We start from the raw sequence: 13560 nt of genomic DNA, 5'->3' as shown, positions 1-13560 counted from the left end.
AGGTTATCGCTCGGCTGGTCGGAGATAACCTCAAAGCCTCGGAGCGGATCTGAAATCTCAGAGGAAAATCCCCTCCCACCTTGATTATAAATTGGTGGCCACCTCCTTCTAGATTCCGACGCGTGCATCAGATCTACTAGTCGATGCTGCCCGGCCGGGCAAAGTTCCGCCATCACACCATCCGCGTTGCTGCTGATGCCTTGCAGATCCAGTCCCCGCTCCGGTCGGTACTTGCGCCAGTTCCGTGCCGATAACTGATCCCAATCATATTATTACAGTGGCGAACAGGAGAGAAGGCTAGTGTACATGGTTCTAAGATTCTGTCTTTAAGCCCGCGACAGAGGCTTGATGCCCTTATGGATGGCCGCAATGCCTCCCGTCAGGTTCTCGTATCCACGCCCCGGGATCATGAAGCCAGCCTTCTGGATCATGCCGCGGAACTCCTCCTGGCTAGGGAACTTCTCAATACTCTCCACCAGGTACTGGTAGCTGTCGCGGTCACCCGCCACCAGCTGGCCGATCATGGGAATGGCGCTGAAACTCCACTGCTTGTAGACCGCGTTGAACAGGCTGTTGTCGACCTTGCTGAACTCCATGCAGGCAAACACACCACCGGGCTTCAACACCCGGAACGCTTCCTCCAGGGCCGCCTGCTTATCTGTGAAGTTACGGATACCAAACACCACTGTGTAGAGATCCACCGAGTTATCCGGAATCGAGGGCAGTTCCTGCGCGTTGCCCTGCATGAACGACAGTCGGTTCGTGTTGTAGTAGGGAGTCTGCACGCTCCGTTTCTGACCCTCCGCCAACATGTCCGGGTTGATATCGGCGATCGTGACGCGAGTCTCCAGGTCATGGTTGATGTTCGTCGCGTGGTCCAGCATGCGAAACGCGATATCGCCCGTCCCGCCGGCAATATCGAGGATGTTCCAACCGCGTCCGGCCGTATCGTGGTCACGAGAGGGCAGTGCAGATCCAGGGTTCAGCGATCGGACAAAGTGGTCTTTCCACAGGCGGTGGATGCCCAGCGACATCATGTCGTTCATCACATCGTAGGACGAAGCAACGGAGCTGAACACGGCTCCCACTAGACATTGACATTGGAGTTTAGTAGGATCCTTTCAGCCATGTAACTATCGACGGAATAGAAGGAAAACACACCCAGCGACTCCTTTTGTGATTCGGGGACGTTCTGGAACCCGAAATGGGTCATGCGATCATCATGGCTGGGCTTAGGTGGCTCCTGCACAAGTTGGGTGCAGGAGAAGCAGCGGTAGGGAGTCTCTGGCACAATCAATCGCCTCCGGGCATGGGATTGAAAGCTCCTCCAGACGGTGCGAGACGACATGATGGCTGGACTGGGGGGATGTTGAGGGAGAGAGTCGGCGGAAAGAAGAACGAGAATCCAGCCGGGCGGAATCCAGCTCTGGGGATCCTCAGGCATCCGCCCTGCTTTTGCCCCAATCACCTGCCGGCTCCACTATCTACCCAGTACTACAACAGAACTCCGGGTCCGTGTCAAGTGTCAACGGAGCAGAAGCTCTCATCCTCAAGCCTCACGTCTAAACTTACCTAACCTTATATAGTGACGCGAGACTACACAAAAACCGGATATTCTCTATTTCCGATCGCGAAATCCCAATCCCTTCATTAGCCACTCATCGAACAAGAGTTCTCGAGCGGTGGGCCTGTCTTCGGGGGTCCATTTCAATGCCCTTCGCATGAATCGCAAAAATCCGCCCTGGTCATGTCCCTGAATGTTGATTGCCCGTTTCTCAAGGGTCATATGAGGCACTGGCGCGAGGTCTTTCCATTTGCCTAGAAGTTCTCAACCATTAGTTGGGACCATCTTGTCACGAAAAGTGGCTTAATAAGACATACCGTTGTCATGCCAAAATACTGACCCGACTTTGCTTCGCTTGGTGAACTCAATTGGAGGGAGACCCAGGATTGCGATCATCTCCGCAAGATGGACTCGGTCATCAAAAACACCGTTACTGTCTGTGCCGCTGAATAGAGTCCGATTACAAACAAGGTCCCAAGCCTTGAACAATGTGAGTATAGGCATCACGAGCCTGGGTGTGAAGAATCCTCTTACCATCAAGGCAACGCTCCAATATATCCACCTTACTGTCCCAGTTCAGTTTCAGCACCACTTCAGGCGCCCTGTATACATTTGGCATGATATCTTCATTATGCTCTTCCTCACTGAATCGAGCCTCGCCAGAGTCACTGAGTAATGGTAATCCATTGCTTGGGACAACAAGTTGACTGGTGTGGATTGTGCGGCCCTGGTCAAGTACCTTTCTGGGTGATGGTGCCTCGAGCTCCGACTCTTCAAGGCCCGAGAGGAACTGTGGATCATCACTGGGAAGCAGAAGATTCTTTAGCTGTAGATCTATGAAAGAGTAAGATGTAACGATAATCGGGATTGAAGTGAGACCCTACCAGTATGTATGACGTGTGCATCAGTGTGAAGAAAGTCCAGTATACCTAGTACTTGCCGTAAACAAGGCCTGAGATCCTCAAGGCTCATCACTTTCCCCGGTAAGAAATACAGGAATTGATCAACACTAAGCCCGAGTGGTTGATGAACGAGACAGACATGACGGCCATGCGGACCATTAAGGAAGAGATGATCCCAGAGTTTACGTATGAAAGATCGTCCCATGTGGTCTGACTCGACTGTATTTATGCGGTCATATACATCAAGTTCGTGGTTTCTCTCGGTACCGCATACATAAAGTTTTAAGGCGACGTACTTGGAATCACTGAGATCACAATGTCAGCCGAAGAATCCAACGTTTGGCGGATTATCTGAAAGAATAGAGAACTTTCGTTACTTAAGTACCTTAGATCACGACCGAGCCAAACTGTAGACGTGACACCGTACCCCAATTTGGCCAGGATCTGATACCGGCCATCCAGGACTTCTCCAAGCCGAGCAGGGTAATATTTCTCAGCTCTGTAGGTAGGTAAAGTCTCCTCTTCAACTGCCTCTGCTGAGTCGATGACCTCGAATCTAGAAGTAGGAAACACACGGGGGACGGCCGGGACTGGTGAGGAAGAGGTTGGCATCGTCTTGCGGTGCATGCATGAAGATGACCATCGGCAACTTGGCCGGAGGTGGTATTTCACATGCCTAAAAGACGGGACGTCGACATTTCCCTTGAGGTTGAAACCAAGGCGTCTGACAAGACCTGGTAACGGAGACATCTTGGTTAATGCTCTTCATCTCTCTGGCGCTGACAGTAAACAAGACGGCGCGCTCTGACGCATGCTTGGCGGCATCTGCACCAACCACCCGCTTCAACGGAGACCACCAGCCACTGAATAACATCAGTAGAGGATGTCCAATTGCTGACCTGAACAGCGGATTCAAATCTGAGCATGATTTAGTTTTTAACTCTTCCCGAGATGTCATACTTGCTTTCCATTGTCTGAACACATTCAATGATTTACCGGCCAAGGGATCAGCTGGTTAACTGGAATGACACCTGCATAATATAAGCTAAAGCCACTTATCAGACTAGCCCATGAAGATGTCCAGGAACCTCTTTATCCTCAAGGTCAAACATCGCAAGGGAGTAGCCATAGTTGACCTCATATAAGCTATCGATAATCAGAAGAGAGAGCTGAGTAGGGAGCTTGAGTCCCGCCCGACTCAAACAACATATAGAGGGTGATAGCGCAGTAGGAGACCACTGGCTAGCTCGAGGAGGGCGGTGGTCACATGGCGTCACCTCTGTGGGCTATCTAAATCGGCTCCTCAAGGGCGTTACTTCCGGGGGCCACGCATTTCATCCTCAGCCTTGGGCCCCCCCCCCTTCTGTAGTAGCCTACGGTGGTTATTACTGCCAGATAGTGGGAGCTTGGTCCAGTAAACAGAATCCCATCCAGGAACGAATCCGCATACGCTCTTTACATCTCTTTGCCATATTCTTATCTTCTCTCGCTTCCCTTTTCATTGTGTGAGGTTCTAGAACCCGGGGAAAAGAATATACAATAATTGCCTTCGCATACCCCTTCAAAATCAAAGAACGAATATAATACCGAACTCATGGAGCAAGGGTAAAACAATTCTGGAGAACATGAATCAATCGGCCTAGATAGTGGTGTGGAGAGAGTTCAGCCCAGTATGCCTGAACTCTTCTTCGTCTATCACTCTCCCAATAAGCAATGCAGTATAGGGTCCGATGCACACTAATTCTGAATTTCTGCTCCCTTCGACGCATCCCCATTCACAACCCCAGCCTCAACCCGATCGACAAGCACATCCCCACGCAGACGATACGCTTCCTCCATATCCCAAGAAAACGGACTAGTCGTCGAGAACAAAGCCTCAATAGACTCAAGCGACCGATTACAAGTCTCTGGGTAGAAGAGATACACCACGGGAATCCATAGGAGATTCAACCCCGCAAGCAAGAAGTAACTCCGACTTTGGAGATTGTTGAACATGATAGGGTTGACGAGAGTTGTCATGCCGACGCCGATGGCCCAGCCGGTGATACCGAATCCGTTTCCTTGGGCTCGGAGATCTGAAGGGAAGATTTCTGCTGGGATGAGAAAGGCGACGGTGCCCCAGGTGGATGCGTATCTGGGGGTTGGGTGAGTGGATGGCAACGGGATAGGGGTCTGCTTGGGAGACATGGCTAACGTACCCTAGATTGAAAAGAAAGAGCATGGCAACCGCTCTAGGAGCATACTGGGCTGCTTTGTCGGGGTGATGAAGCGAGGCTTCATACACAGCCCCGGCCTGCAAGATCATGGATTAGCACAACTCTAAGGACACAGGTGTGAAGGAGCTTACAACTAGCTCAACTGTGAATAGTATTGCAGAGCCCAACTTAAGGCAAATTCGTCGTCCCAGACGATCAACAATCTGTGCACTGACAATAGTGCCTATGATCCCAATGGTATTTAGACCCCCGGCAAGACCGTTCTGTTTGATCTCGCTATAGCCGGCTTGGCAGAGGAGTACGGGTGAGTACGCAGTTATCGCCTAGTAGATTACTATCAGTGGTAACGTGTACAAGGGGGCGAAGGCCTACTGTGATTCCAGTCCAGGATGCCATGATCTGAAGAAAGAGACACAGCCATGCCCGTCGTCCAAGACTGGAGCCCGGCCATCCCCCTTTGCCACAGAGGATCTTTACGAATGCAATGGGAGAACTTGGCTTGCTGTGTCGCACTGTGCTGACAATTTCGAAGTATTCCCGATCAACGGTGTCTTAGTTATCGATATGGCTCCTTATGCGGTATAGAAGCTCGCGTGCCTCATCATGACGTCCAATAGATGCCAGATAGCGCGGACTATCTGGCAGAACCTTGATAGCCAGAATGAGGAATATGGCAGGAATGCATTGAAACGCCAGCAAAAACCGCCATCGGATGTCCGAGTCACCGTGATTGACGAACGCCAGGCCAAACGATAACCAATAGGCAACCGAGATCCCCAGATCTAGGTTTTATTAGCCAAATACATCATGGGCAGTGGTCGAGTCCGGTTACATACAGTTTGCAATGAAGATATACCCCAGAGACCCCCCTCGATGATTGGCCGCAGAAGTCTCAGCCACCAGCACGGGGGTGATGCCAGTCAGAGCTACACATCCATAAGCATTGAATCACAAGCCCGTTGTCTCAAACATACCTCCTGTACCAACACCGGTCACTATCCTAGCAACCAGCATGAAATCCGATCTCTGCGCGGCAGCCTGCAGAGCGCCCCCAAAAAGAGCAAACAAAGCTCCAACAAGCAAGCCATTGATCCGACCCATTCGATCCGCCAGCCAGTCACCAGCAAAGCACCCAAAAATGCATCCCAGGTAATGGATGCTAACAATCCCGCCTTCATGCGTGGTATCCGTCACCGTTCCATCATCCCGCCCTATGCCCACTTCAGTAACATATCAAGGAGCGGCATTCACGCCCCCCATAACACCCTGATCATACCCCTCGAAGAAAATAGCTAGAATGGAAAAGATCTGGATGGATAGGTTGAGCTGTCGCGGAGAAAGCCGCTTCCAGAGCGTTGTATAGCCCATGGAGAATAATGTCCCTCAATCAGGAGGGTCAAATGGCAAGCAAAGAAGCAGCACGTATAGACGGATGAATCATGTTTGCACTATTGCGTGGCGCTTGCTGTTAAAGCTGAGCGCATGCTAGGGGATGAACTTGGACGAATGTCACGTTTGCCTTTCTGCATTCTGCAAGGGTTGATCTTCAACTAGTCCCTTGATTGTTGGACAATCCCTGATTCATGAGGGACATGACCCAATGATTAATCTGCCGATGCAGGAGGATGCACGTTGTCAGCTAAGCCTCGATCCGATGGTCTGGTCGAGTTGGACTTTCCCGCTCGGTTGCTGCATGTGCTGCATTAAACGGAATAGCAAAAGTATGCTGGTATACTGGCTGCTGGAACTAATTTATGTGATCTCACAATCAACTTCACTCCCAGCGAATGCGGTTCATACACCCTTTGATCCAGCGCTCTAGCTAGTATGGGTTCGATGATGGGAAAGAGAGGAGGTATGTTGACTTCATTGCATGATGCAGGACTTCGCAGGAGAGAAGGGGTTTTAGGTGTGGAAGGATATGCTGGAGGTGTCGCCGAGGAAGCGCTACCGGAATGGTTATGAGGATGCGTTTTGGGGAGGACCGGGATTATGTTGCGCCGGTGAGAGGGATAGTGAAATATTTGGATGGAAAGGTTCTCGATAGTCAAAAGCCAAGGGCAGTCAGATTGTTATGCCTGTCATTTACATGCTTTCTATTGGGGTTGGTGGATCAATCCCGAACTTTCTGATCCCATAGACTCTGAACAGTCACATTGCGTACCCACGCACCATTTGTAGTGTCTTCCAGGACTGTGAACCCTATCTGCTTCTTCTCGCCGGGTGCTAACACAAAGGAGTTCTCTTCAAAGTATCCCACCACTCCAGTAGGGTAGTCCAGCCAGGTGTACAAGGAAACACCGGAGGTAGCTTCCACCGCAAAGCTTTGCGACTTGTTGTTGTACTCCACCTTCAGGCCGGGATCGACAATAGCTAGGTCCTTGGGGAATGCCGGAGTAAAGTGATCCTCGTGGGAGAATGAGATTGTCTGGGCCGAGTTCGGAAGACGTCCGTGGGCTGAGAGTGAGAGTATGAGAATGGCGTCCTTGGTATCCGGAAGGCCCAGGCTCTCAACATTTGCTCCGTATATCCGAGTTGTATTGAGCGCCCCCACAGTGAAGGGGACAGATTCTGGCGTCCCGACATTACCTGCAATAGGATGGCCGGACAGATCCAGCCAGGTCAGGTTCACAATTCCCGCTGCAGGGCTCCATAGGTCGGACGTGACATAAATCTCTAGAGAGCCTGTAGTGTAGTTCCAGAATGGCGAGACGATAACAGGCTGATAGACATCCCTTGCAACGTGGTGTAGAACCTTCCATCTGCCACCATACTCAAGTCCTGCCCATGAAGGTGCTTGCCATATATCCTCCAACTGCCAGTACAGGGATCCAAGCTGGCGCTCGGGCTTGCCACTTCCGCGACGGTAGAACTGGATTTGGGTTTTGTACATGTCTGCTTGGAAGAGTTGGGTGGCATGGCACCAGGCGCTGAAGTTGGCGACGGGGTCTGATTTGCTCGGGATGGGATAGTAGCTTTCCACACCCATCGTCATTTGGCCCATCCCAACGGCAGAGTTGGTATAATTGTCCGTCGAGAGGCTGCCAGCGGGATTGTGGTGGTTGCGGAGCATGACGACACTGCTGTTGAAGTAGAGGTCCTTGGGTTCGACGGCTTGTTGCCAGGTCTGAAGGCTGGGCATGCTGTGGAAACCGAATTCGTTGGCGAAGCGGCCGACAGGGTAGGAACCGTAGTCGAAGGCTACGCTGGTATCGTAGTTGTAGTGGTCGGTGTCACCATAGTAGGAGCCAGAAGTGGTGTTGTCGTAACGTTCAGCCATGGGAACGGGCGCAGAGAGGTTGACATATAAGTAGCCTTCGGTCGTACTACTGGGAGAGTACGAGGTCGAGCGGGTATTCTCGTAAACTAAGGGCAGGAAGAGACTGATGTACATCTTCTCGTATTCGCCGACGTACCAGGAATATGAGGCTGGATCTGCTGCTTTGACAAGCGGGAGCATCAGAACTTCGATTTCATTTCCACCGGCCCACAATGCCAGGGATGGATGGTGGTTCACTCTTCGAACATTGTACACTATTTCAGTGGCGACGTTCTCCAGGAAGGCGTTGTCGGAAGGATATAAAGCGTCACTGAACTGGAACTCGCTCCACAGCAAAATGCCCTTTTCGTCGGCCAGATCATAGATGAAATCATGGAGATACGCGCCGGAAGACCAGACCCGGAGCATATTCTGATTTCCAACCACGACCGCGTCAAATAATCGAGACATCTTTTCCTCGGTGACCCTGGTCCAGAAGCTGTCTGGCGGGATGAGGTTGGACCCCTTGGCGTAGAATTCATGACCGTTGACTTCGAAGTGCCAGTTCGCCCCGGGAGCAATTCCTTGTGCGCGCTGGGCCTCGGTGATATTGCGCTGATTGAGAAAGATGGTGCGGAAACCCGTTCTTTTGGTGACGTGGGCCACGGAGTGCTTTTCTTCGTCGGTAACAGTAATGCTTACATTGTAGAGATTCTGATCCCCGAGGCCTTGCGGCCACCACAGTTTCGGAGTCAGCCCCTCGAGAACGGTAACACCTGTTATGGAGCTGCCGGACACAGTGACATTGTCCAAAGTACATGAAGTAAGAACCGCACCAGATTGAACGTCTCTCACTTCGATTGACATGGTTGGGCTATCAGGCAGGGAGCCCAGGTAATCGATGCTAGCGTTGACAACCCAGGGTTGACTCTGGTCTGGTGGGAGATAGTTGATTTGTCCCTTTCTATAAATGTCCAGATCGGTATTTAGGACATAGACACCTTCCGCTTTCTTAAGCTGAACGATATATGCAGGTTTCCAGGGACCGGCGGGGGCAAACGCTGGACCCCAATCCCATCCAAAGTCAGATTGTTCCTTGCGCATAAACCAGCGGTTTGGGTACTCGTAGGTGATTTGGACGTTTGGGGGCCATTCTATTGGATCGTCAGCATGAGGCGTCTACGGCATATTTCCACTTCCAAAACCAACTTTGTGAGTCTGGATCCTGAGCGATTGCGTCGACAATGTTCGGCGCACTGCCAAAGTTGATACTGAGAACAGGATCTCCCTTGCAGGATCTCAGAGTTGTCGTTACATCAAATGCGTACTGGCGAAACTGGTTGTCGGTGGACGCAATCAGCTGCCCACAAAACGAGATTGTGGCGAATGTGTCGAGTCCATCAAACACGAGCCAAGTCGAGTCGAAATCATCAAGGCTAACCTTCTTAGAGCAGATAACTAGTATCTCTAATACTTAGGTCACTTACAGGTCCTGGATTGGTTGACTGGTATAAGTCCAGTTGGCATCCGCAATCCAGCGAAGATTAAAATCATTCAACCCATGGTACCTCCACATATGTTTAGCGCACACGATTCTCGCTGTCGGACATGATCTCACTTACGGGTCGTCTGTTATGACTGTTAGGTATGCATAGCTTGAGTGGTGTCAATCTTCAAAGGCACTCACCTATTACCCCCGCCTCCAATAGATCCAGGTGAACCTGGGATGGAAATTGCGCAGAGACTGTTTGATTCAAGGCCCGGCTACTGAGAGACCAATGCTCGCTGCGTAGGTCTCGAATATGCTGGCCCAAAGTAACGGGAAGAATTGATGCCAGTAGGGCCGTCGCTATGTCGAATCGGACGTGCATGGTGTGCTGCTGAGAGCAGGGGCAGGTCGAAAGGCCTCAGACGAACAATTCCGAACAGTCCGTCTTGATGGGGGACCTTGGACGGCTAATAACCCTGTCGTAGGAACCAGAGTCGGAATTGGCCCGACCGAAGTAAAACCGCGACTCACCACCTCCGAAGGCAGGGATGCAGAATGCCAGGACGGGAACTCCGTGCCGGCCGTGACGAAAGGGGCAGGAAGATATGCTATGCTGCCAGTTATTCAGCAAGAATCAGGCCATGAAGAAAGGAAATTCGTTCTCACTGCATGCGAGGAAGCGGAGAGGGTGAGTCGGTTAAATTCGAGGCAAGCATCCTAGCATAGGTTGCACAGTGGGCCGATCATTTTCTGATCTGCAGGTCGGAGACGCAACCCCGACAGAGGAGGGGTAGATCGGGATTTACATCTTGGCTGGAGTCGATTGTTGTCATGGGCATTTGGAACATATAAGCATTCATTGAATGGGCTGACATGACGGCACAGAGGAGAGAAACTGAAGAGAAGGAGGGGACGATGAGGGTGAAAGACAAAATGAAAGATGGAGGGACGAGCCCGGTCACATGGCTGGCAGCCCTCAGGCCGTCCAAGCGTCTCCGACCCTCTTCCCTTCCTTTTGTTCTGCTTCTTCCCCTTCTTTTATCCACATTTTGGATTCTGATACAATCCACTCAAGGCGCATGCGATAAAACCACTGCATCCGCAGGTGCAACCAAGGAATAGAAATCCCGAATCACCTCCGCATCAACCGCACGGCTTTGCCCCCACTCGAGCAACGCTTCATAGTCCTGGCAGACATGCGGGATATTGAAGTCGGCATAGGGACCCGTGATGCCTTCCACCCAACGCCAGGTGACGAAGTTGGGGTCGGGCGTACACATCAATCGCTGTCGCAGCATATTCACACAATGCTCATAATGCTCTTCAGACACGTCGGGAAATGCGTGGATTGACTCGGTGAGGTCGGGGAACATCTCAGGGTGCTTCTGGTACTGGTGGTCCTGCCAGAGGGAATGCAAGCAGTGCAATTGATGGATCGCTTCAAACTGGGCAACGTATCCCTAACAAGAAATCTCAGCAACGGTGCAGAAAAGGTAGGATCACACACTTACTCCGCCGCGTTCTGGGGGGTATTGGACTGAGTCGAGAGAATGCCCCATTCGCGATATCTCCTCCGCTGTAAGATTCAGAAGGGGAATATGAGCGATATGCTTCCATGCAGCCATCACCTCGTCCGTTGGAGGACCTAACATATGCTGGATAAGATGCATTGACTTTCGATAACAGGTCGGGTCCTACCATGATATGGGCTGTTCTCCCAAAAGGTTCCCTTGAAAGTTCTAGATGGATAGTGCATCAGCCTGGTCTCCTACCTGGACGTTCGAAAAGATTTGCAAACTCACTCAATCCGAGAGGCGTCCCCAACGGCTTCTACCAAAGGTGCTGGAATCCATGTCAGGCTATGTTTCTAACACCAACGAGATATATACGAAGGCATCTTACAGTATATTGATAGTGGCGTGCGTTTCTGTGTCTGGCGATCTGAACGAACATACAATCCGAGAATGAGGATGATTGTTATGCCATGTGCTATCCAATGGAGAACTGTTGACAGATTCCATCTTCGGGCTTTCGTCGGTCGTGAAACTGCACCGTCTTGGGGATGGAGAAGTCCTTCGAGATCAGAGCCATCTTCCTCACTGTCTCTGCCAGTCTCCAATTTCGACACTTTCATGTATTTGCCCAGCTCCATCACTGGCAGTTTGAAGTTGAGTGTAAGCAGGAAACACAGGCATAAGAAAAAGCCGCCTGTCTAAGAAGGATTCGGGAAACTCGCCGTGTCCCTTTATTGTCAGAAGCGGGGCGTATCGCACGCCTGTCACCGAACAATGTCAGGATATACTCAGTCTATTTCTACCAAGATATGATTTGGTCGCTCGCTACAATGGAGATCAGCCCCTTCCCTAGAATCTCTCGTGAGATTTTTAGTCGGGATGGTAAAAGCCTGCTTGTTGCGTATTCCTTACAAAGCGATTCTAACCGTGACTGTGGAACGCAATAAGTGACCTTAGATATCCACCCGATCCTTCGAGGGTAAGCAGACCGGCTGACATCGCTGGCACACGGGCTCTATAGATATTGGGGAAGAATCCGATAGGCAAATTGAACCAATATCACTATAACTTAGCGGGAAGCTTGGTTACATCCTTGATCCTGAGCGGCATCCATCACACCACTAACGGTACCCCTCAAGCCTTACATGCCGACATGCTCAACACAATTGAGGTCTTGATCAGGTTGGTCTACTCCGTACAGCACAGCCGCAACCTGATAAGGATCCTATCGACCATGCCAGTCGGCCATCCCGCCGGAGCCCGGGGGATACCTTGAGTGAGAAAATCAAGATGCTCCTCGGCAATTGCTGATGATAAACATATAAATAATGACATGGAGTTACCTGCCATAACTGACAGAAGCATACAACGCGTCTCAACTCTTCATACAAGCCTATTGTCGGATACCTTCTAGCCAGCACAATGTTGTTCAAGAAATTTGCTATCATGCTCTCTGCCAGCCTGCTGGCTATGGCAGCTCCCACTCCTAAGAGGGAGTGTTTAGAAGTTGTCGATCAGTATCCGTGCTAAAGAGTCCGATGGCAGTTAACGATGTCGCCGCCCGTGACGAAGCCTATGACGGCTTCGTTGGCTTCACATACGCCGAGGGCCTGGAGGAAGCCAAGAGCGCTTAAAACCATGTTCATTGTATCGAGGAAACACTCTATCACCACCCAATCTGTCTTAAGAGTCGAACCTTGAATGAAAAGTATCCTGTGAGGAGCCATGCAGTGATTCTAGTAGTGTGCTTCCTCTGTCTCTCCCATACTATTGGCATTCTAGTAACTGTGGTGAGGGTCGGGTAGTGGGAAATATATACTAGTGCTACGTATCTTTCGGCTTGGTAAAACTGGACTCATGATGCCAAAGGAATCTACTGGAATTACTTGCCTCATATCGATAATGTTCTGATATGTACTACAATTCCATCTGGTATGTTATGGAAGGAAATATGGCAAATGACTCATGTGCATATTACGTTAAAATTTATTGCTAGTCTAAACCGATCTAAGCATGCCCGGAACGAGACGAGACCTTTAGTAATTCCTCCCACAACTCCATGCAGTGAAAAACGCGCAGCTCATGTGTACAGATACAGGGTAATAGTAAACAGGCCATCCGAGAAACACGAGTAAGATGGGAAACGCGATGAGAAAAGAAGACAGGGTTTAGAATACATGTCATGATACAAACGGCGAAGATGACTTGACTGTCATCCTTCGACAGTCGTCGCCAAAGCCTGCTGCGCAAGCTTGCGGTTGCGCTTCACCAGGGCGTTGAGTTTCTTGTCAATGGTATCGAGTTCTTTGCGCGAGCTCTCGAGATCCTTCTGGGACTTGACCGCGAATGAGCGCAGCTCCTCATTGGTCATTCCGACCACATCGTCCAGGTCAGGAATACTGCCCATGACTACCCCGGCGGCGCCTAGCATGTGCTTGGCGGTGGCGGCCGCAAAAGACCGCACTGAGGTAGCCGTGGCATTCACAAGTTCGGCCGTGTTGGCAATGGCCCAGTTGTGGCTGCGAGTGCTGTCCGCTTCCATTGCCGAGAGAACATTAGGAGGAGCAGGGATGGTTGATGAGCCGCCCGCGTCCGACCCAGTCAAGCCGGCAGTGG

At 51.0% G+C, this 13560-nt stretch overlaps 5 protein-coding genes across 5 annotated transcripts; all 5 read right to left on the bottom strand.

The window, feature by feature from the left end:
- Window positions 1-248: 248 nt before the first annotated feature.
- Window positions 249-1381, bottom strand: BO80DRAFT_429376 (class I SAM-dependent methyltransferase). Its single transcript, XM_025720451.1, has 2 exons — window positions 1162-1381; window positions 249-1087 (listed from the first exon to the last, which is right to left on the bottom strand). Exons 1-2 carry the CDS (start codon window positions 1346-1348, stop codon window positions 327-329), a joined length of 948 nt encoding a protein of 315 aa, XP_025570457.1. The 5' UTR covers window positions 1349-1381; the 3' UTR covers window positions 249-326.
- A 237-nt stretch (window positions 1382-1618) lies between these two features.
- BO80DRAFT_459259 (kinase-like protein) lies at window positions 1619-3392 on the bottom strand (the record flags this gene model as incomplete). The annotated part of the gene is made up of 6 exons (XM_025722335.1): window positions 1619-1818; window positions 1882-2044; window positions 2127-2354; window positions 2444-2771; window positions 2852-3056; window positions 3302-3392. The coding sequence occupies 6 exons, from the start codon at window positions 3390-3392 to the stop codon at window positions 1619-1621; spliced, it is 1215 nt and encodes a 404-aa protein (XP_025570456.1).
- A 660-nt stretch (window positions 3393-4052) lies between these two features.
- BO80DRAFT_497269 (putative MFS sugar transporter) lies at window positions 4053-6064 on the bottom strand. Its single transcript, XM_025724068.1, has 8 exons — window positions 5948-6064; window positions 5657-5902; window positions 5519-5608; window positions 5291-5464; window positions 5055-5194; window positions 4814-5005; window positions 4665-4759; window positions 4053-4600 (listed from the first exon to the last, which is right to left on the bottom strand). Exons 1-8 carry the CDS (start codon window positions 6048-6050, stop codon window positions 4204-4206), a joined length of 1437 nt encoding a protein of 478 aa, XP_025570455.1. The 5' UTR covers window positions 6051-6064; the 3' UTR covers window positions 4053-4203.
- A 585-nt stretch (window positions 6065-6649) lies between these two features.
- Window positions 6650-10031, bottom strand: BO80DRAFT_242790 (beta-mannosidase mndA). The gene is made up of 4 exons (XM_025714568.1): window positions 9629-10031; window positions 9429-9558; window positions 9151-9377; window positions 6650-9095 (listed from the first exon to the last, which is right to left on the bottom strand). The coding sequence occupies exons 1-4, from the start codon at window positions 9810-9812 to the stop codon at window positions 6796-6798; spliced, it is 2841 nt and encodes a 946-aa protein (XP_025570454.1). The 5' UTR covers window positions 9813-10031; the 3' UTR covers window positions 6650-6795.
- A 469-nt stretch (window positions 10032-10500) lies between these two features.
- On the bottom strand, window positions 10501-11813 carry BO80DRAFT_468863 (oxidase ustYa family protein; the record flags this gene model as incomplete). Its single annotated transcript, XM_025722961.1, has 5 exons — window positions 11333-11813; window positions 11233-11272; window positions 11129-11169; window positions 10942-11075; window positions 10501-10890 (listed from the first exon to the last, which is right to left on the bottom strand). Exons 1-5 carry the CDS (start codon window positions 11580-11582, stop codon window positions 10501-10503), a joined length of 855 nt encoding a protein of 284 aa, XP_025570453.1. The 5' UTR covers window positions 11583-11813.
- Between the last annotated feature and the right edge of the window lie 1747 nt (window positions 11814-13560).

This window comes from Aspergillus ibericus (assembly GCF_003184845.1).
Source record: "Aspergillus ibericus CBS 121593 unplaced genomic scaffold BO80scaffold_62, whole genome shotgun sequence".
In the NCBI taxonomy this organism is placed as follows: Eukaryota; Fungi; Ascomycota; class Eurotiomycetes; order Eurotiales; family Aspergillaceae; genus Aspergillus; species Aspergillus ibericus.
This window is presented reverse-complemented; position numbering and strand designations above follow the sequence as displayed.